The 22,937-nt window shown below is 40.8% G+C and overlaps 1 protein-coding gene across 4 annotated transcripts; it reads right to left on the bottom strand.

Annotated features, from left to right (window-relative positions):
• Positions 1-7,737: 7,737 nt before the first annotated feature.
• Positions 7,738-14,921, bottom strand: il2rb (interleukin 2 receptor, beta). Of its 4 annotated transcripts, none has more exons than XM_040006162.1 (10): positions 14,675-14,919; positions 14,006-14,103; positions 13,752-13,884; positions 13,532-13,598; positions 13,352-13,442; positions 13,072-13,217; positions 11,616-11,811; positions 11,324-11,447; positions 11,131-11,209; positions 7,738-9,871 (listed from the first exon to the last, which is right to left on the bottom strand). In XM_040006162.1, the coding sequence occupies exons 1-10, from the start codon at positions 14,677-14,679 to the stop codon at positions 9,146-9,148; spliced, it is 1,665 nt and encodes a 554-aa protein (XP_039862096.1). In that variant the 5' UTR covers positions 14,680-14,919; the 3' UTR covers positions 7,738-9,145. The 4 variants fall into 4 exon arrangements, with proteins under 4 accessions (XP_039862096.1, XP_039862097.1, XP_039862095.1 ...); XM_040006163.1 differs by having other exon boundaries at positions 11,324-11,426; positions 14,675-14,918; XM_040006161.1 differs by having other exon boundaries at positions 11,324-11,811; positions 14,006-14,130; positions 14,675-14,921.
• Positions 14,922-22,937: the final 8,016 nt, after the last annotated feature.

The following is a 22,937-nucleotide window of genomic DNA, read 5'->3' on the forward strand; positions in this document are numbered from 1 at the left end:
GTTACTATTTTTCAACAAACAGACGGTTGAAGCTGTGTTCAGCTTACAGCATCTTACAGTGGGGCAAAAAAGTATTTAGTCAGCCACCGATTGTGCAAGTTCCCCCACCTAAAATGATGACAGAGGTCAGTAATTTGCACCAGAGGTACACTTCAACTGTGAGAGACAGAATGTGAAAAAAAAAAAAATCCATGAATCCACATGGTAGGATTTGTAAAGAATTTATTCGTAAATCAGGGTGGAAAATAAGTATTTGGTCAATAACAAAAATACAACTCAATACTTTGTAACATCACCTTTGTTGGCAATAACAGAGGTCAAACGTTTACTATAGGTCTTTACCAGGTTTGCACACACAGTAGCTGGTATTTTGGCCCATTCCTCCATGCAGATCTTCTCGAGAGCAGTGATGTTTTGGGGCTGTCGCCGAGCAACACGGACTTTCATCTCCCGCCACAGATTTTCTATGGGGTTGAGGTCTGGAGACTGGCTAGGCCACTCCAGGACTTTCAAATGCTTCTTACGGAGCCACTCCTTTGTTGCCCGGGCGGTGTGTTTTGGATCATTGTCATGTTGGAAGACCCAGCCTCGTTTCATCTTCAAAGTTCTCACTGATGGAAGGAGGTTTTGGCTCAAAATCTCACGATACATGGCCCCATTCATTCTGTCCTTAACACGGATCAGTCGTCCTGTCCCCTTGGCAGAAAAACAGCCCCATAGCATGATGTTTCCACCCCCATGCTTCACAGTAGTTATGGTGTTCTTGGGATGCAACTCAGTATTCTTCGTCCTCCAAACACGACGAGTTGAGTTTATACCAAAAAGTTCTACTTTGGTTTCATCTGACCACATGACATTCTCCCAATCCTCTGCTGTATCATCCATGTGCTCTCTGGCAAACTTCAGACGGGCCTGGACATGCACTGGCTTCAGCAGCGGAACACGTCTGGCACTGCGGGATTTGATTCCCTGCCGTTGTAGTGTGTGTTACTGATGGTGACCTTTGTTACTTTGGTCCCAGCTCTCTGCAGGTCATTCACCAGGTCCCCCCGTGTGGTTCTGGGATCTTTGCTCACCGTTCTCATGATCATTTTGACCCCACGGGATGAGATCTTGCGTGGAGCCCCAGATCGAGGGAGACTATCAGTGGTCTTGTATGTCTTCCATTTTCTGATGATTGCTCCCACAGTTGATTTTTTCACACCAAGCTGCTTGCCTATTGTAGATTCACTCTTCCCAGTCTGGTGCAGGTCTACAATACTTTTCCTGGTGTCCTTCGAAAGCTCTTTGGTCTTGGCCATGGCGGAGTTTGGAGTCTGACTGTTTGAGGCTGTGGACAGGTGTCTTTTATACAGATGATGAGTTCAAACAGGTGCCATTCATACAGGTAACGAGTGGGGGACAGAAAAGCTTCTTACAGAAGACGTTACAGGTCTGTGAGAGCCAGAGATTTTCCTTGTTTGAGGTGACCAAATACTTATTTTCCACCCTAATTTACGAATAAATTCTTTACAAATCCTACCATGTGGATTCATGGATTTTTTTTTCACATTCTGTCTCTCACAGTTGAAGTGTACCTCTGGTGCAAATTACTGACCTCTGTCATCATTTTAAGTGGGGGAACTTGCACAATCGGTGGCTGACTAAATACTTTTTTGCCCCACTGTATATCAGTTGCACGGAAGTAGCTGACTACGTAAGTAATCTGGACGTTACAGCTTTAAGCAGCTGCGCGCTCCCGCGGGCGGTAATCACGATCACTTTTTGGCGCAACACCTGGAGCTAAGGAGGCAAAACAATCACATGAGTGCTGCTGTTTGACTGAGGAAGAATAAAGTAGTCGTGGTAAGCCAATCACATGACCACTTAAAGATAAAGCAACAAGGTGATATATACCAGTTTATAAATTGTGTTGATAGGCCACGTAAAGCCAGAGTCATGATAAACAATATATATGCGGCGTTTTTTCCTCAATAGTTTCGTCACGTTTACTGTCTAAGGACAGCGCAGCAAGCACTCTGCTTATGAGCCAAAACAAACAAACAAACAAACAAACAAACAAAAAAACAGGGGAAGTTAGGAGTGACGGCGAGAGAGAGAGAGAGCAGAAAAAGAGAGAGCGAGTTTTGAGATGTGAGAGATTTGTGACGTTTAGTGTGTTTGGAGCTTGTAGTTAATGTGTTGTCTTGTGTAGTTAGTGTGTAGTGTTGTGGATAGTATTGTGTTGTGTGTCAGAACAATGAGGCGACTGCTGTCTCCAGGTAGAAACAGGAGTGATACACCTGCTGCTGTCAGACCTGCAGGTATCAGGCTGTGATGTTCTCCTTTATAGTGGACAGAAATTGTTTTTTTGGAGTGGCACAAATAATTTGTGTGGCATCTTATTGAATGCAGGACAGCTGATGGTTCTGTAAATAGTTTGAAATGGTTGTTTAAAAAATTGAGGTAAAGGGTAAATGGATGCAAATAACTTTGTTGTTTGCAAAACTTGTGCGTAGGAGTTTAAAATTGACAATTTATATTTGCATTTAAGGTTATGAAATATGATTCAATAAACATGTTTGTGGTTGTTACAGTAAAAAATATAACTTTTTACTCGGATTTTATGTTTTTTGTCTGATTTTAGATCAATTGTGTTAATACAGTGTGTCAAAATGAAAACATAACTGTAAATTCAGACACGTGAGGTTGTGCTGAAAAGAATGATACCAAACAAGGCAAAGTAAATAGTTTTCAAAGGTGAAATGTAGAGGAAACATCAAAAGTAGTTAAAAATGGCCAATTATACCCTGGACCCCAGAGGGTTAAACGTTTTTTTTTAAAAGTAATGCAATAGTTACTTTTCAAGTAATTAATTACTTTTAGAATATTGTAACTCAGTTACTAACTCAGTTCCTTTTTTGAAGAAGTAACTAGTAACTATAATCAATTACTTTTTTCAAAGTGACTTGCCCAACACTGTTTATCACTGAATTATTTGTGTTTATTTTGTTTTTACAGTTACTCCCGTGGAGTCCCTGAAGTACCTCAAGGTGATCTGTTTTATGTTGAGCACACATTAGCCAAAGACAAGGATGCAATCCAGAATTTCAAAGAAGAATGTCTTTGTCTCCCATTAACTTCCCTGCTATGTGCATTCAACCAGGCATTTAGCCACTGTATAGCCTGAATACCAATGCCTTCATAAAAACAGTTATGGTAGTAATAATAATACCTCATTATCTATTGTAGCAGATGTGGAGGAGGATGAAACATCAGCACCTTACTGCTGTTGCATTGGTTCGTATTTAGAAGTAAAGTCAGAGGAGGTTAGGGATGGTTTGTGCACCTGTGGCATGAGAACAGCTGTTGAGCATTACTGCCTGTGGGGCCCGAGGGTTGAGGTAGACCGTTCTTCCGTGTTGGTTACGCCCGCAGAAAATTCCTGTGCTTTTTCCGGCCACTGTTGACTGATAAAGAGCGACATCTGAAATCAGCCGATGCATCTCATTTGACATCCCAGCACAGCTCACATTTCCTCACTTTGGTGTCTCTCTGATAGCTGCATCAAGCATTTTCCTGTAGACTTTTGTTTATAGAGAATATTTTATTTGGAAGCATCTGGTCTTAAATAAAAACTCAAATTTTTCAAGCAGCAGGAAGAGCATCTCAGAAGCAGCATGCTACTGCACACAGCTTATCCTCTAAGGAGCTGGGGTGATAAATATCTTATGCCACTGACGTTTGGCCTTGCAGGTGAACCACACACACCCGGGTCTAAGGAGCTTGGAAAGAAAAGCGTCTGGACTTCTTTGAGTTGCTTGAAGACGTTTCACCTCTCATCCGAGAAGCTTCTTCAGTTCTAAGAAGTGGGGGGAAACTCCCACTGGGTTTAAATCTGGGACTCTCCACCATTTGACCTTAGAACTGAAGAAGCTTCTCAGATGAGAGGTGAAACGTCTTCAAGCAACTCAAAGAAGTCCAGACGCTTTTCTTTCCAAGCTCCTTAGACTGAGTACTTTGTGCATTGCAACCCTACTTTCCTCTCAGTGTCACCGTTCACCGACCACGCTTACTAGTTACTAGCAATTATTTGCAAATCTCATAAACCCATCATTTATTGATGCAGATAGAAAATGTGTCAAACGTTTAAACTGCAACAGTTTAAAGAAAAGTACCTGTATGTTGAGTTCGATGGCAGCAACAAGTCTCAAAAAAGTTGGGACAGTCCCGTGTTTACCACCGTGTAGCATCGCATCTTCTTTTAACAGTCTGTAAACATGTGGGAACTGAGGAGGCATGTTGTCTCGTTCATGTCTGATGAAAGATTTTAGCAGCTGAACGGTCCCGAGACGTTTTTGTTGTATTTCTTATTTAATTCCATAACCTCCATACCATCAGAGATGCAGGTTTTTTAAATCGAGTACTGACACCAAACTGGATGTTTTTAGTCTGGAGGACGTGGAGTCCACATTTTGCAAAAAATTTTTTGATTTGTTTAATTTATTTTTACTCATCAGAACTGTTTTCCACTTTGACTCAGTCCATTGTAAATGAAATTGGACTCAGATAAGATGGCGATGTTTCTGGATCATGTTGGTTTCTTCTTTGCATGATAGAGCTTTAAGCTGAATGTGTGGGTGTCGCCGTAAACGAGCTCACAAACAGTGATTTACATAACAGAATAATTCCTGCTTTTTTAAGGCCAGACGATCACAGACATCTAATGATGATTTTCAGCCTTTACTTTGCGCACAGAGATTTCCCCAAATTCTCAGAATCTTTTGATGATACTACGCAGTGTAGATGATAAGATGTTCGGTCTTTGCAAAGTCATTTTCTCACTTTAAACATTTGATATGTTTTACATGTCTGTATATGTGAGTAAAATATGGGGTTGTGAGATTTGCACATCATTGTATTCTGATAATATTTACATTTTCCACAATGTCTCTCCCCTTTGCTCTTTTCCTCTTCGTCTCCTCTCCGCACAAAATCCAAATCTGACTGCTCGACGCTTTCATCCACAACACAGAGCAGAATTAAAAGCGTGCAGCTCACCTATGTGGAAGCACCTGCATTTGTTTTACAGCGACTGTAGTTGTGTAGGCAACCAGGAAGATGACTGCAAAACCTGTTGTTTCATTCTGACATAATTATGGGGAACTGCATTCAAATATGAAAACCAACAGAGTTGAAATTTCAGACCTCAAAGCATTCTTGTGGTTCAGCTCAGGAAAAACAAAGAAAGTTGGTGACAAAGCTCACTATTGCTATTTTGAACAAACCCCCTATTGATTTATAAGAAGCTTAATCACTATTCAAAGTGTTTTTTCAGATTTTTTTTAACGATACGGGGAAGCAATTTTTAAAAAGCAGGAATGCAATGCTGCTGTGTTCGTTTAACGGACGAGTTGTATTTGTTAAGAAAGTGTTTGGCCTCGGACGTGATCACGACTCCTGTGCATTTGCTGGTTTCTGTTGCTGCTTCGTGAGGAGAGTGAAACACATGGTCACCTCGACCTCGCACCCTCCCATTTCACTGTGGCTTAGATCCAAAACACAAAACAGCCTGTGGTTTTTCAGCAGAATCTACAGTTCTTTTTCAATCTCTCGGTTTATGTTTTTGCACACACCTCGCTCTTCTCTCTTGCTTTTAAAAAAAAAATCTTGGCCAGCTGAAAATCGAAACTTAATGAAGCGAGGTGGATTTAAACGCATAAAGACTCCTAGCTGAATGCCAAATGGATACTCCTGGCATACTCTGCACATAAAAATAAATTTAGTTTTTTAATAAAAGTGGAAAAATTAATGAATAACGACAAAGACAGTTTAGAAACGATAAAACCCAACAGACTTCAAAGGAGAGGAAGGAATCGCTTTTCTTTTTCCGTCAGTTTTCTAATATCAACAAAACACTTTGGTTTTCTGTATGACTTTATCAGGTTCCCACATCATTGCTGAGGATATTTTTGCCCACTTTTCTTTACCATTCGTTCAGTTTATTGAGGTTTGTTTATGAACAGTTGTCTTAGGGCCCAACCACAGCGTTCAGACTCAGGTTGAAGTCTGGACCTTGACAGGCCCATTGCAGCACCTTGAGTCTGCTGTGAGAATGACTAAAGGTGTCCAAATCATCACCCCTCAGCCACCGTGCTTAACAGTTGGTGTGAGGTGTTTGTGCTGATGTGCTGTGTTTGGTTTTCCCCCTAACATGGTTCTGTGTGTTATGGCCAAACATCTTGACTTTTTTCTCATTTGGCTAAAGGGCAATGTTCCAGAAGTCTTGTGGTTTGTGCAGATGCAACTTTGCAAACATTCAAAGCTGTTCTGCCATGTTTTTTTGTAAGGAGGCTTTATCCATGCAAACCCTTCCAAACAAGCCACGCTTGTTCAGTCTACTGTCACGAACTTTGACATTTAACACGGTAACTGAGGTTTGTAGAGTCTGCGATGTGGCTCGTGGGAACAGTCTGACCTTGTGGTGAATTTGCTCAGACGTCCACTCCTGGGAAGATTGTGGGATTGCATTAACACATTTCTAAAATGCTCCAAACCAGCAGATTTGTTCATACTTGCTCATGATCAATTAATCAAATGCATTTGATTGGTAGCAGCACCCGGCTGCTACTTAATCTCTTAATTTCCATGGAAGCAGTGAGGGCTCAAAGACGCTGGTGAAAACTTATTTTTTTACATTTGACTGTAGATGAGAATTGAAATGCACACTAAAAATAAACTGGGCATAAATCTCGTCAGCATGCACAAAGTCACTGGATATAAAACTACTGGGTAACCAGTATCAATTCAAGGAGCTGTCCTGTTTTACCCAAGCATTAGTGCTGTTTTGTATTGTTCTTTGATCATTTTCCAAAAGAATGGATGTGCAACTGCATGTCTTTATGTAATACTACTAAATCATCACATATTGTGACAGGTTGCCTTTTCTACAGTGTGTGAAATATAAATACTCATGCAAATACAATATGTATGAGTATTTGCCTCTAGTGTGTCTGTATCTTCACCATAGATTGGATGCTTTAGTTGCATAATGAATTACTGTTGGTCAGCGTAACAGGCTACCTAATAGCGAGCAACACTAAAAACATACAGACACAAATTGCTCTTTTTAAAACAACTATTTTCTGTGTATTTTAATCAGGGGGCTCAATGTAATTTATCCCTGATATACGTTTGAAGCTGCTGTGACTCTGAGGCAGACAAACTGGTGAGGAGCAGAGTCTTGCACGGCAGCACTGACATGGCTAAATATTGTAAATTCTGTGTGAGGTGAGCGGATGTTGCTTGTTGTGTCAAAGTTAAATGTCAAACCACACTCTAATACACACGCTCACTCACACATACGCTACCAGGACCACCTGACAGGACATGTAAAAACTCAAAAGTACACACAGGCACACACACACACACACACACACACACACACATATATATATAGAAACGTGCAAACACACAGGCTGTCTCCCACACTCTTTCTCAAGTCGGTACATGCCCACCCCTCAGCCCTCATTCCACAGAGACACAGGAAGTCAAAGGGTGACCCATTTCTACTAGAGCTTTTACTTTGTTTGGCGTCTGTACAGATGCCACTGAGCGTAATGGAAACATACTGCATGCGTAGAGGCAAGGCGACATTTTACACTGACCTCAACGGCTTACACTACACAAATCTACAATGAGCAGTCCAATGAATTTAGCAGATCTGCTAAGCGCGTACTGTAAGCACAAACACAATTACTCACTCTGTAAAGTTTATTTAGATTTATTGGCAGATGTCAGCTCTGAGTGATTATAAATGTTCATCATTACAGACAGAAGAATAAAGACTATATCAGCACAACAGCAAATACACACTAAAAACAACACAGAGGCAAACCAGCTGCCTTTTTTTTTTCTTTCTCAACAACAGGTCAGTGTTAACTCGAATCAACATAATGCTTACTGCTGGTGTAGACTTGGTCCCTTCCCTTTCAATTTTATGCAGCCGAAAGGCATCATGATTACCATAATAAGCACACACAATACGTCATCAAAAAAAGAACATTTCACTACTTCAAAAGTTCAAAATCAACCTGCAGCAACAAATCATTTTCTGTCTAACAACAAAACAAAAATAGGAGCTTTAAAGCACTCTCATACTATTTGATTATTTGGAATTCATTTAAAGTAATAAAAAGCTAACTTTAAAAGGGCATTTATGTGTTGTTGTGGCATTTATACTTTTTTTTGTTTAAGGCTTTTTTCTAAAAGTACGACATGATGATGAGATGCTAAGTATGAGGCTAAATGATGCCCCCGCTGCAGCCTACATGCTGGTTAACTCTGCAGCGTTGTACTGCTTTCAGGAGTAGGTTGCTGGTTAGCATGCTCTGTCAGAAACACTGATTTATGTGCATATTTTTCTTGCTATGATACCAGTTATAGGTTCCAAACCATCTAAACAAAAGACCAGAAGTGTGAAAGTGAAACCTACATTAACCGATGAGCATGTAAACAGGAAAGCTTCTCTACTTTTATAGCAACAGCTGATTAAATGACTATATATGTTATATAAAATTGGCCTTTTTCATAGTTTATTGGCAAAGAAATATCACTGGAGTTCCCCTTAGACCTATGTAGCTTTTTGTTTCTTTATTAATGTTCCTTAATGCCAAAACTCAGATCAGCTTGCTGAATGGGAGCTTTCCAACAAAAATACATTCACCACTAGCATTCAGCAGCTATACAGCTACATGTCTGATGGAAGGAAACGATAGAAAGAGTATTACGCTCGCTTTCACCATGATTACACTGGGTGATTGCCGGCACACTTGCCATAAAGCTTTATAAAGTAACGCTTTGCTTCTGGAAGCAAGTCTAAGCACTCAGCAGCCATGCTGAAACACATTCAGGCACTTATTTAGGCACTTGTAATCAAAACTGCACGGCGATTTGCCGTGTATCCCGCTCGTGCTCAACATCTTTGTTGATATGTCAATTTTACATTTTCTGTTGTGCTCTAATGTCTGCAAAATAACTCGTACACGAATAAATCATGTAGGCGATCGTGGAATTCGTTTCTTTGTCAGACTAGAAGTTACACTTTGTTTGTTGTGTAAACAGAAGAAGTTTTAATTGACTGCACAGAAACTCTAATCGCAACTTTTCAGATGGATTTGTTGCTGAATGTTGCCTGCAGCTCTTTCAGTGTCAGGTAGCCGGTTTTACCGGGCTCCACGGGCATGGAGGAAGATCTGCACATGGCGCCAGGCACGAGCCAGGCTGAAGAGCTATCATCGCTAGCAGCTGTCATGGGTGTATCCTCCTGATGGCTGTCAGAGGACATCTGTGGTTCAACAAGGAGGCTGGGAGGTGTTGGAGGAGAGAAGGCGGGGCATGTGTGTGGAGGAAAGCGTACAGGAAGGATGAGGAAAGGAATGTTGTGATCATCCAAGAGAAATTGCTCTCCTCCTTCCATGTACCTTTCTTCCTCATTGTCAGCTTCAAGTTCGATTCCAAAGCCCGAGTCTGGGCTCTGCGGCTCCCTCTTCAAACTCTCGTAGGTTGGAAAACCGCAGAGCGAAGGGCAGAAGGACAGGTGAAAATCATCGTGGTAGGTAAAGTAGGCCGGGGTGGGGTCAATGCACGCGAAGCCACCGGAGGAGCTGGAGGTGAAATAGCTCCGGTTGGAGAAGATGGACGAAGAGGCGGAATTGTTGACGATGCCGCTGGTGTCTGAGTTCTGGAAGTGAAGCAGGGCGCTGCTGGAGCTGGAGGAGGGAGAGGTGGATGGGACTACATCAAAGTCCTCACACACCTCCACGGGGGAGATTTGGTCGATGGGCTGTGCTGTGAAGAACAACTCTGAAACTGAGAGCGGATTCAGCCATTTCTGTGGGGGGAAAAACACTCAGACTATAATATTCACCCAAAGAATCACACAACAGTATCAGAATGTGTGTATGTGCGTCACACTCTGCATGAACTGAAAGGTGAATTAGCACTTTGCATAGTAAGGACAGGTTTCACGAGTGAGCTTAAGTGCATTTTTAGAATATTTTGCTTGAACAAGGGTCAAAATCACGGAGCAGGAGGGATTAGGAAAACTTATCTTTTGCTCCCACTGATGCAGCCATTAACATCTGTTCTAATTTCCCCCTCAAATTGTTTGAATTTCACATTTTCATTGCAGAAATTAGGCTGTCCACTTAACAAAAAGGCTTCAAACCAATTGCAATCCAAGATTCTTGGTACCTGCACTCACTGTTTAAGCATATGTGTAGGACAGACAGACAGTTACAGCACCATGGGAAAAACTGCTCTAATAATAAAAATGCTGTTCTCGTTTTGTTCAGTTTGAGAACAACTGTTAAAAATGTTTCATTCTTAATGATCCGTATGCATCAATGATTATTTTATGAAATATGGTGCTTTTTGGATGCTCAGACTCACATTTATTTAAATGCTATATGTATTTATGAAGTTACTTTGCTCAGTAGAAGTTTGTGTGAGATTTTGAATGCAGAATTGAAGTTGTGCGTATGTTTCTGTGATAGTATTACTCGTTTTTTCCCATAAAAGGATGTCAGCAGTTCTCTTTTGGGATACCAGCCTTACAGTTTGTATGATGTAGCCCAGAGTGAACATGCGCAGTGACAGTTTAACTGGTTGAATCTTGGCGAATGTGCCAGAAAGCAGAAAACTAGAACTTTACAAACTATTTCAGGTGTGGCGGGAATCCAAACCCATCGCCACAGACAACTGACGGGAGTGCGGTTCAGGTCTTTCTCCCTTTGTTGTGGGCTGTGGGAATCAGAGCCTTTGATGAAGAGCTAACTTTATGACATTTTATCATTTTAATCAAACTTCATTGTCTTCATTTAATAAACATTACTGAGAAGGAGAAGCAGGTCAGAAACTAACACCGTGGCCTTTGCATTATATGCTTATATGTTGTTTTGATCCACGTCTAAAGTGAACAAATTTAGCCAGCGAACAGCGCCTCACACTTAAACAGTTAAAGGCCCCATGAATACCACATAATATACTACTTGCTGTGTGTTGACACCTCTGCAGTGAAGCGGTCTGTGTTGCCTGCGGCTGGATATTTTGATAAATGGATTGTTAGTCGAGAACATTTATTATTTTTACCTTTAGGTTTCCTTCGTGGACAGAGTGCAGCGACTGGAAATACTTTGAAGGGTTCGGTACTGCCTTCCCTTCGAGCAGCCTGAAACAACATGGGGTCGAGCGCGTATATCAGATATACAGAGTGTGTAGATATACACACATACATGCAAACATATGCGCACTCTGATAACAGCCAAAGTCACAGTTTACTCACCCCCTGGTGTTGCATCTTTTGTAAACGACCAGCACAACAACAATAATGAAACACACGGTGCCGAACAGTCCCATCTTCACCAGTGAAGACAGACTAAATCCCTCTGAAACAGAGAGCAGACAAACTGAACATGCACAAATGTACATATTCAGTTGACCTTTACTTTGTTGCCTAGACAACGAAGCAGACTGGATGCATCCTTTTTTCCAGCTGCACTTATTCCCAATGAAAAAGTTGAACTGTGATGCTTTTAAGACTGACAAGAGATAAGCAGAGCGTTCACCAAGCTCACCATTTACACTGTTTGTGTTGTTACCAAGGTTGTCCGATGAATTCACTTTCCAGGATGACGCTGGACTCCAGTGGCTCCAGTGGCCGTTATATCCAGATTTTTCAGTTTTAACTCTCACTCTGACGTCCCCATGCCCCTTTAGTTCAGACAGAGCTAATCTCAGCTCTTTGTCTGGTGTTTTGAAATCTCTGGCCTCCTGAAAAATAGAAAATTCAAGACAGGGTCAAAATAAAGGAATAAAATACAGAAATACTTCTCCAGGCTTCTTAAAGGACAATCAAAGCTCTTCTTTGGATGTTTGCTGCCTTTTATTCTGTTCTCTGTCAGGATGAGGTCCGAGCTCAGGGGAGGCCAATCCATGACTGCTGCTCCATTGTGTGTGTTTTTTCTATCAGGTATGCTTTTATTGCATTGGCAGTGTGTTTGGGATCATTGTCATGCTGAAAAATCAATCAGACACTTTCCAGGTGGTGTTTGATGGTGAATCAAACCCTGATGGTGGTTTTCTTTGTTGATAATTCAGTTTGACAAGATCTCCAACATCATGGGCTGAAAAGCAGCCCTAATCCACGACAGAGCCTCCGCTGTGTTTTAGAGATCACCTCCTCCATACATCCTTTTTGAATCTAAAAATTTCAAATTTTCTCCCTTTTTCCTTTTGTTAAGAATGTCTTCATCTACTGCAGATAGTATTTAGGCCTGCCAACTTCCTCTTTTGTCCTTTGCTTTTACACGTTTATCAGTTTTTTAAGCTTATGGCTTTTTGGAGTCTTTGGTTTTATTCTTGTCCTACCGTATTATCTGATGTGTTTTTGTAACAGGGTGCTGGCAACAACGTGCCTAAAATACACAATTTAAAACATTTTTTTGTGCCAAATTCATCTGAACATGATCAAATACAAGGACTGGACTAAAAATGAATGAAGAAGCAGAAGATGTCCAAAGCAAAAGCCTGAAAAATCTTGAGACAGCCTGGGAAACTTTGCTCAAGTCCTCTTTAAGACCCAACCCATCAAAAAATAGCCAGAAAATTCTGATTTTTTTGGAACTGAGATGTTTAATAATCCTTATAACAAAATCTACAAAACATGTTTTGCTGTATCATGTTGTTTATGATATATTTTTATAATTTATTTATTATATATTTTTTCTATTGCATTTCATACATTGGGCATTTTTAGCAACATTTCGTTAAGAACAATGTTAATTTTAGACAAAAAAAAAAGAGTTTTGTCCATAACGTTTTGAAATCATGGCAAGTATTGCTAATGTTGATGAGATGAGGTCTCAGAAATTGATGAACATGTGGCAAATATGATACAAATGGCATTATATGGTTAAATATGGGAAAAAAAAGTCTATCATTGGATGCCATGAGGTACTTTTGCACATGCTTTATTGATTTACTCAGTAATTTGTGTAAAAGCTCTGTTGCTGCATGTATGTAGATGCTCACCGTCCAATCTTGGTCACTGGTTTTGGTCTGGATATGGAAGTAAAGGGGTGACAAGTACGCTGAGATTTTTTCGCCTGGGCTCCACGTTATGTAGAGGTCTGTGCCGTTGATGCTGACATTGGGAGCACTTGGAGGATTCATTATAACTGCATACACAGACGCACAAACAAGGCAGATTATTAAATGTTGGTAATTGTTGCAGTTATTAATCCATCGTTGTAACTTATTCCAACTGTGCGGTGTATCAACAACAATTTGAATAGAAGTCAGAGCTACTCACTGCAATCTACTGGGCGATAGTTTATTAGGGCCTCCACTAACACTCCATTACAATTCACACTAAAGTTCAGTCTTTTAAAAGGATTTAAAGTCTGGAAGAAAGCAATAAATCATTAAACAATGAGGATAGAACTTGTGTGCGTAATCCAGTTTGCCATGTTTGCATGTGTCCGATACTTACTTTGTTTTCAAAGACAATACTGCAGCCAAACAGAGAGTTCTCATGTTGTTCAAGCTTGCATTTTTGGCTAGATGAGAAAAGGACACAAAAAGGGCAAAATCTTCACTTAGCACTGATGTTTTGTAGCCAAACTGTGACCCATGATGTTCCTTTTTGTAAAATTAAAACCTTTGTCCCCCAACTAATACACACAGTTTTCAGTATGTCAGAAATATCTTACATATACAGGGCAGGACTGCCATGTGTCCAGATTGTCATCACACCCGAAAGCCAACAGTCTGCACCGGGACCCACGGCAGAGCTGTTCAGCGTGCAGCTGACATTGTTGTAAAAGTCATTTGCACAGGAAAGTCCTTGAGTAACAGAGACACAACAGAAAACAGGAGTTGGGATAGTGTTGCTTTATCAGTATCACGAGACTTTACGTTCAGATTAGACTGAACTCTGTGTGCACTCAAATATATACACTCATACCATGTGAGAGTCTGTGGGAGTGGGCCGCATGCACTGAAATGATAACTATCAGGAGGTGTGAGCACAGCAGCACCTCCATCGCTGCGAATGTGGTATGACTGTAGGCAGAGAAGAGCGGTCATACACTGAGCGTTAGAAGGGCGAGAGGAATAAAAAGTTGTAAATACACCAGCTTAGACCTGGAAGTCAGCTAAATACAATCACCACAAAGCTTCTAGGAAGGGCAATATTCACAGCTTGAAAAGCTGTGGCAATATATCAACTGTGTTTTACAGTAAGGACCTCCTCTAAGCCATACTGTTAATGCAAGCAACACCTTATTTAGTTTACAGTAGCTGACTTCATACTTTGCAGTGTGTGTGGCTTTATGCTAATGAAACAAATGAGAGAAGATGAACAAACCAGTCTAAAAAAAACCTCGGGGAACATTATGTGACCTGAAAGAGATGAATCTTCCCATCACGCTATTTTGAGTCCAAAAACTCACTAAAACTATCCAGTACAGTAAAAAATCATCAACTCCAAGCTGAAAGACACACTTGTGTTTGTGTGTATGTACTTTAAAATTATTACATCAGCAAATGATTGTTTTTATTAATTAACATAGTAATTCCCCCCCCTCCCCTTAAACAGGACTAATAAAAAATGTTTGAAGAAGTAATAAATTACCTCATAAGTCTTGGTAGCAGGTGGTCAGGAAACACATTGTTGCTTCCTCTTTTGGACTGACGAGAAGATTTCCTTCTGTTCCTTTCTATTTGAACATCGCCGTCTTTTCTGGTGCTGTCGTTCTGTCACTCACAGTCATCCCCCTGCCTCCTCCTCCTCACCCCTCCCTCTTCTCTTAAGTGCCCAGTGATATTTTCCACTTGAAACCACAGCTTACAGGGGCTTACAGGAAGCTTCGTGCAGCGGTGAGTGATAATGAGAGACGATGGGCCGGGGTGGAGAGTGAGATGATGATGGTGGTGGTGGGGGTGGTGGGGGCTTGGCTTGTTGTACAACACCTCCTTCTGCTCACCACCAGCTGCAACTGCTACCTGAGGCCCCGTTGCCTTGTTTAAGGTAATAATAATTGTACCGAAAACAAGAAATCCAACCACATCCTGTTTCAATCACAATTGTAAAGTGGGTTGTATAAAGAGAAACTCGCGAATTGCTCTATGAAGTGGTTTATGTCAATGAAACTCATCTTAAAAAGGACATTCAAAGGATTATATAGGCTAAAGCTACCCGATTTAGAATCGTGGGGTTATTTAAAAATGCAAACGCGAGAAGCTGTGCATGAAAACCGCTGCTGTTACAGCCGCAACCGCTGCAGACACATACTGAAGTACTTCCAAAGAGACAGAGAATAAAGGAGGTTGAAAGTTAAAGCAGCAGACAGCTCTTCAGTCAGTGGCCACCAGGCATTTCTGTAGTCAAAGGCCACCTGTTATTCCGTCTCACTGTGTCAAACGTTAACCCTTACAGCGAGGGCTATGTGGCAGTTGTTAATGGTGATATGGGGCAAAACGGTAAGCAAGCGAGTTTCTAGAAATACAAAATGACGAGCTGGAAGGGCATCACTTGTTATACAGCACAATCTGGATAATTTGCACCTCAAAAGGTTGTCACAAGAAAAGTGACCGTAAGAAACCAGAATTTGTCTTTGTGCATATTGCCAGTAAAATCCGAAATATATAAAAACAATACCAAACAAGCTAAACGTGATAGGTAAAGTTGAAAAAAAGAAAAGAAACAGAGAATCTCCTGTTTAACAAGACACACAAACTTTTGTAGGTTTGTAGGTTGCGAGCACAGTGATTGTGCAAACCAAATCAGTGAGATCAATTTAAGTTTGCAGAACGTTTTTGTTCATCTTTGTCTTAAAGGTCATCGGAGGCCATTGTGTAACTTGCCTTTATACTAATCATATAGGCCTACAAACCACACGCACAAAACAACTTTCATGCAGAACATTACAACTGTTGCGACACAGTGTTTTTGAACTCAGCTATACTTTGTCTGCCTGAGTGGGCTTAGGCCTGCAGTAGTAGGCCAGAGGGTGATGGCGTGATGCAGCCGCCACGGGTTCCTGCAGTTACTTAGGTGTCGGCATCAGTGAGAACCAGCGAGACGAGAGCAGGGGAGGGTTTAAATGTGCAAAGGAGCGGGGGGGTTGGTGAGCGTATATGACACTCACTGAAAGGTCAAAGTCCGCTGTGCCTGTGGCAGGAAGTCGTCGAAAAGACCATAGAGATGTTTGTGCTCGGAAGGCAACAAAATCATCATACCACAACCATAGTGGGGAAATGTTCAGTGGCGAGAAGGTGAGAAGAATAACAAGGGAGGGTATACTCATAATACGAACCCTACAGCTCTATAAAACAAAGCACAGTGCTGCTCTTGAAAACTACTGGGTTAACACTGTTTCAAGATTAGTTCTCCTAACTGACAGAAATACATCATTTATTGACTCATCCCCCCCAACAATCAGACTCAACTAATATAACCCCCCCAATAAAATTATGAATTATCTTGCATAAATAGGCTGTTGATTTTCTTTACTCATTTCAGGTATTACCAGCAAAATAGTTGCATGTTTGATCATCTTGGAATTTACCCAGATGTATTTATTTATTTAGACAGCGATCGTGACACCCCCCCCCCCCCCCCAATGTTCAGCACAAAGTTATGCAGATGCATACATTCATATACAGCATTGTTGTACATGCTTTAACAGAGCTAAACTCACCAGTTAACCTAACTGGTGGGCTCTGGGAGAAATATTTGATATTGTTGGGACAGGGAAAAAATGCAGGGTCCATGCAAAACATCCCCAACTAACAGATGTTTCCAGACATTGATGGTAAATGTGCTGCAGCGTTATTCAAGCTTTGGACTATCGACTTCACTGATGAACAACAACAGCGTGTGGGTCCAAAGACTAGATAAGTTGCAAATGTTCAAAACAAATGTGGTAGATAGCATAAGTGCCCTCTTATCTGTATTTCCATCACGTGAACAACCCAATGTGTTGGACCAAAGATAGCACAATCCTGTCACAATTCATGCACTACATATGTATATGGTGTATATATGTGTAGTTTCCACATATATAAGTATATATATGTGTGTGTGTGTGTGTGTATACACAAAATTGATATGCAACTTAAAATAAACAGAGAAAAAACAAACCGTAAAACATGTTAGCTTGCTGTGATAAACCAGAGCTAGCAGCTAGCAATGCTGGATTCTCTGTAAAAGGGAACATGGCACCACAACACGGAACTACACACTGAAAGCATGAACCACTGGACTTTTAATTCATCATAGTGAACTGATGACATTTTGTATCTACATTAAACTTCTGCAAAAACGTCAAATTAGCTTCACACAGGCTTCATAACAGATGAGCTCAGACATGAAAGCTGTACTATCTGCTGATCAGTTCACACTTAACACATTCAGCTAGAGCTGAATTTGACAGTTTATGCATTGTCTAGTCAGCATATGCAACTTCAAAGAGACCCCTCCACCTCCTATCTTTGTGTAGTAAAGGATCAGATTGCTACTACAGATACTTATTATATAGGTCTGGGTTGACAGGAGAGGCAGGAGGTTGTGACAAAAACACAAGTTTCAGTGGTTTGTGTTGAAACCACCTCCATTCTACTGCCTTTACACATCACACAAAGAGGCAAATAACCGCTTTAGCTACTACTGCCATTTACAGACCCAGTTCTCCAAGTTATAATATGAATTGGGATTGCATTTTATAAAAGCGGTTATTTTATTCATTCATTTTTGTTTACTTTATATGCACATGAATCATATTGCTTTTGTTCTGCAAACTAAAAAAACGTATGTTAATTGAGCGGGATATTACAGAACTTCCCCTGACTAAGCTTTTATTTCGAGCGCAATATTTATCTCTGTTTTGTGCACGCTAAAAGTGCAAGCAGCACCATCTCCAAAATAACCTACAGTGAGTCATAAGACTGGTGTGTGTGTTGTGGTATCAGAGTAGGAAACAGGACCTCGTTTTGCAGTGCCCTTTTTTTTCTTTTTACCATTTTCATCACATGCTTGGTGAGCTGCTGTTTCTTTCTGTTATACAGACAAAACAAACGATATATTAAAAATAGAAAATAGTGTAATAGTAGACCAAAAAAATTTGAAAATTAAGGTCAAATAAATATATGTTAAGCGACAAAGTAGAACAGGAAGAGAATGTCTCTACCGACTTCATCTGTCTTGTGATGCTACCACAGATGTGGTCTGCCAATCACAGGGCAGCAGCGAGGAGTTACTATGATACAGGGGAGTCTAAGGACAGAATATTTTGTGTAACATAATTAAGAGAAAATCTGACTAAGACAGTCATTTGGACCTGTTAGAATTTTAAGTGTATGAGTAAATGGTGACTTAAATCTAAGTCACTCTGGATGCAGGTGGTAGTATAAAAATATTTTCAATAATAATGTATTATTATCATATAAATGATAGTTATAGGCACCTTTCAACACACTCAAGGACATCTTACATTAATTAAATACCAAACTCACAGTATTCAAAAATTAACATCAATGCAGAATCAAACAGAATAAGCAGGCTTTAAACTCTCTTTGATATCTGGGCATATTGGGGCCCGATGAATGTAAAAACAAAGAATTACCAGATTTTTTTTTTACCTTATTTTTGTTTTTAAGAAAAATAAGCGCCACATATGAAAATATTTGTTTAAAATTTTGATAGAACAGTAGCAGTATAATGTCCTCGTAAGTGGATATCAGGCCCCTGTAGAGCAAAATTGAGTATTTTGGTCTAAATAACCCAAAATGTGATGTCCACATATGTGGACGCCAGGTCCTAGGAGGTTAAAGGCTTGCCTTTAAAGCCAATATTGTAAATGTGGTGCAGGACATGCCACTCAGCTGTGAAGCCCACAGTGGTCTGGTAAGAGGGCAGTATAATCTCAGCATACGGGAAGTACGAGTGCCACTGTGCAGAAGATCAGAGCGATATGAAGGTGTGAGGTTACAGAGAGACTAAGTAAGAAGCAGACACTTAAAATTAATGTGACATTTATCACACATATGGTCTATGGAAGAGGGTCTGGTAACACAAGCAGCCGCATACTTTGAACCAGTTTTTTGTGCGGTAACCCAGAGAGGACAGAATTATATTAATCAAGTAATGCAGAGCATGAGTGAGAATAGACGCACTGTCATGAATGGGTGAATTAATATTATGTAAGTGGAGATATTGATGCGTGCTTCATTAAAGGAGGAAAGAAGAAGGAGAGATTAGAAAATCAGAATCAGAATCAGGAAGACTTTATTTATCCCTAAGGGGCAATTAACATACAACAGAGCAGCATGACGTTGAAGATAAGGACAGGGCATAAACAGGCAGAAGGGGTGAGATAATAAATACACACAATATAGAGTACATACACAGTTTTAAAATTACACAGTATTAAAATTAAAGTGACTGAAAGGTGAATAAATAACTGTAAGTGAGTAAAAGTGAGTAAAGTGTCGACAGTATAAAAAGAGTGTAGAGTAGTTTATGTTTCTCCAGTCTGTTCCTCTTCTGAAGGCTGAGGGAGTGGAACCAGAAGGTGATGGAGAAGGTCATGATGCTTTCCAGGAAGGCATAGTAAAAAGTCATCATGATGGGTGTGCTGACTCCAAAGGAGTTGAGTTTTCTAAGGAGGTATAGCCGTTGGTGGCACCTCCTGAGAATCTCCTCAGTGTTGTTAGAGAATTTCAGGAGGTTGTCAAAGATGGTTCCCAGGTATTTGTACTCCTCAACTACCTTCACTGGCTTCCCATGGATGGTGGTGGTGACTGAAGCAGCCAGATCCCTTTGCCTACTGGAGAAGGTCACCACCACTTTGGTTTTGCTCACGTTCAGTTCAAGTTTAGAGCTGTTACACCACTCTACAAACTCCTGCAGAGCGGGCCCGTGGTGTTGTGAGGGGCCTGTCAGCAGTGACAGGAGAACTGTCTTGTCAGCATTTTCACCAGGTGACAGTTGGGCTGTGTGGATCTGCAGTCATTGCTGTAGAGGATGAAGAGCAAGGGGGAGAGCACACAGCCCTGGGGGGAGCCAGTGGAGGTGGAACGGAGACCGGAAAGAGAATTGTTGACCCAAACTTTCTGAGTCCTGTTGGTCAAAAAGTCCAATATCCACAGGATTAGCTGATCATCCAGGTGAAATCGGGAGGAAAGTTTAGTGGCCAGGATATGAGGCTGCAGAGTGTTGAATGCTGATCAGCAAATAGAAGTCTGGCGGAGGAGTCAGGGAACTCCAGATGTTTGTGGATGGAGTCCAAGATGAAGATTTTTGCATCATGGACACCTCTGCGTGCACAGTAAGCAAACTGAAAAGTCATGCACAGAGAGAATTTATCACATATATCCCAAACAGTTCCTACCAGAAGAACCTCTATTTCATCACTGTTTAATTTGACAACCATAATTTAATCTTCCGTAAACATTCAGTAAGAGAATAAGGCAGGAAAGTGGAACTAGACTTAGTGGAGAGACAGAGCTGTGTGTCATCAGCATAAGAATGAAAAAGTATGACAAATTACCTACAACTGTGAACTAAAGGTAAAAGAAATGATAAATATAAGGGGGACCAAGGCAGAGCCCTGTGTAACACCACTAAAAACTAGTCATGTGGAATCTTATGACATGGATATAATTTGTGGTCGAAACTCTGAAATGATTGAAGGTAAAATCGCAGTTTAGCAGCCTTATAAGCAGAAAGCCATTAAGGATATTAACTAACTTAAAAAATATTTGTGTTCCATCAACGTGTATCTAAAGCTTGAGGACTGAAAAAATATCAACTGGTAGGTTGTTGAATTTGGAAATATCCTACACCTAAAGAGATTTAGTTCATTCCATTGAAGCGTCGGATTTTGGCATGTCAAGATATTAAGATAACGGTATTTGGAAGAGAACCTGGAGAGAAGCAGAAGCAATACATTTGTGTGAAAAGTGGAGAGCCAAGGAGTAGAGTTAGTGAAGGTAGATCAGTTTAAAAGTCTGGGGTCAACTATGCAAAGCAACAGTGGGTGTGGGTGGAGATGAGTGTTAACATGAGAATAGCAGCAAGAGTGAAAGCAAAGGTTTAAAAGATGGAGCCCTTCTGTGATGTATGGTGTGGCTCTGACAAAAATACAGAAAGCCGAACTGAAGAAGATGAAAGAAGTGTTTGGATAATTTTCTTATGTGAATTAAATCCTTAAATTAATTTCTGCTAGCAAACATTAGCAAGAAAAAGAGAAATAATGTTATTTCACCATCTTCTGATCGTCTAGGAGTGGTGAACGGATCAAAGTCACTGAAATTCAAAGGACTCCCCCCCCACCACCACCACTATGGTCAGCACAAACTGCTAACACTAAACAAACCTTGGAGTTAGACCTCAGTTGAGAAAGACCGCACTCTTTTGCTAATGTGTTGGTTTTTTTCTAAATGCTGGTCAAACATTAACATGGATACAGGAAAACAAATGAGTCATAAGCAAGTGTGTCAGGCAGTCCGGTTTGTTGCACATTGCAGTGGACATGTCTATTCTGATACTCATACAGTGGTGTGAAAAAGTACCACCTTACTGCTTACACAGGAATTAAGAGGGTGAGTAGCAGCCAGATGCTGCTAATCAAACATACTTGATTAGCAGCAATCATCAGCAAGCGGAGTGCCTCTATAAAAGCAGAGGTTTTGACAGTTTGCTGTTCTGGAGCATTCAGGTGTGTTAACAGGGTGAATGTCATGCCCCCGTGTTGGTCATCATAATAATGCTGATCCAGGATCAACATTGCAACTGACCAATCATGTTGGCTTTGCAATGTGTGTGTGGTGGAGTCTGCTAATTAGCTAATGTCTTGGCTAATGTTAACAGATTACACAATGTCCTTGGTCAGTTTCTCCTGGACCAACATTGTTATGATGTGGAAACAACACCATCACCATCACGGGGATATCCAACTGTGTTGACACAATGGCTAGGAGGAAAGACATCGGCCATGATTATAGAGAAGCAACTGTTACTGCCCATCATCGCGGGAAAGGTTATACGGACGTTTCCAAACAACGTGAAGTCGGTCATACTGTAGCGAGAAAGATTATTCACAAGTGGAAAACACTTGACAGTTACCAATTTTCCCAGCAATGGACATCACAGCAAATTCAGTCCAAGGTCAGGTTGTGCAATGCTTAGAAGTTAACCATGTAACTGGCAGCAATGTGCTTAACATAAATTTAGCTCAGATGTGAAAAGACCTCTGGTAGTTGAGAATGCATTTCAAAGCAGGAAAGAAAGGCGCAAAGTGGTCCAAGCTGCCACAGGCGAGGTGACACAAGGTTGATCCAGGACAAACTTGGCGATGTGATAACAGCTTTCAACTTTTAACTGCCCTAAACCTGTAGCAGTGTGGTCAGAAGAAACAAACAAGAAAACAAAAAAAACGCTTCGCAACATTTTGATTCCTGTTTTGGTCAGATGAGATCATTCAGAGATAAATTTAAAAAAATAAAAAAAAAAAAACCCACAGCAGAGGGGAAGCAAAACAAAAGGTGTTAGATTTCTTAAGAATATCATGCAAGACATCCGAGGACATTACACCCTTTCATCTTCTGATGATAATAAGAAAAACATATTGGTCTGCAAAGGAATTGTGCTCCAGATTCACTTTGAACTGTAGTGGTAACGATCCTTGCAGGCAGCAATGAGCCCGGAGAACCAATGAGACGGGCTGGAATCTGTATAATCCCTTTAGGCACTTATTTTCAAATCTCCAAAGAACAACTTTGACTGGCAACTAAAGCACCACAGCTCAGTTTTTCCTGATCATTTTTCAGTAGACTGCATTTTTCTTTCAGCCTGTGATGGTTACAAGCTAATCCATGTCTGGGAAATGGCTGCA

The sequence above is a fragment of the Simochromis diagramma genome, unplaced genomic scaffold (genome assembly GCF_900408965.1).
Source record: "Simochromis diagramma unplaced genomic scaffold, fSimDia1.1 OVJJ01000510.1, whole genome shotgun sequence".
NCBI lineage: Eukaryota > Metazoa > Chordata > Actinopteri > Cichliformes > Cichlidae > Simochromis > Simochromis diagramma.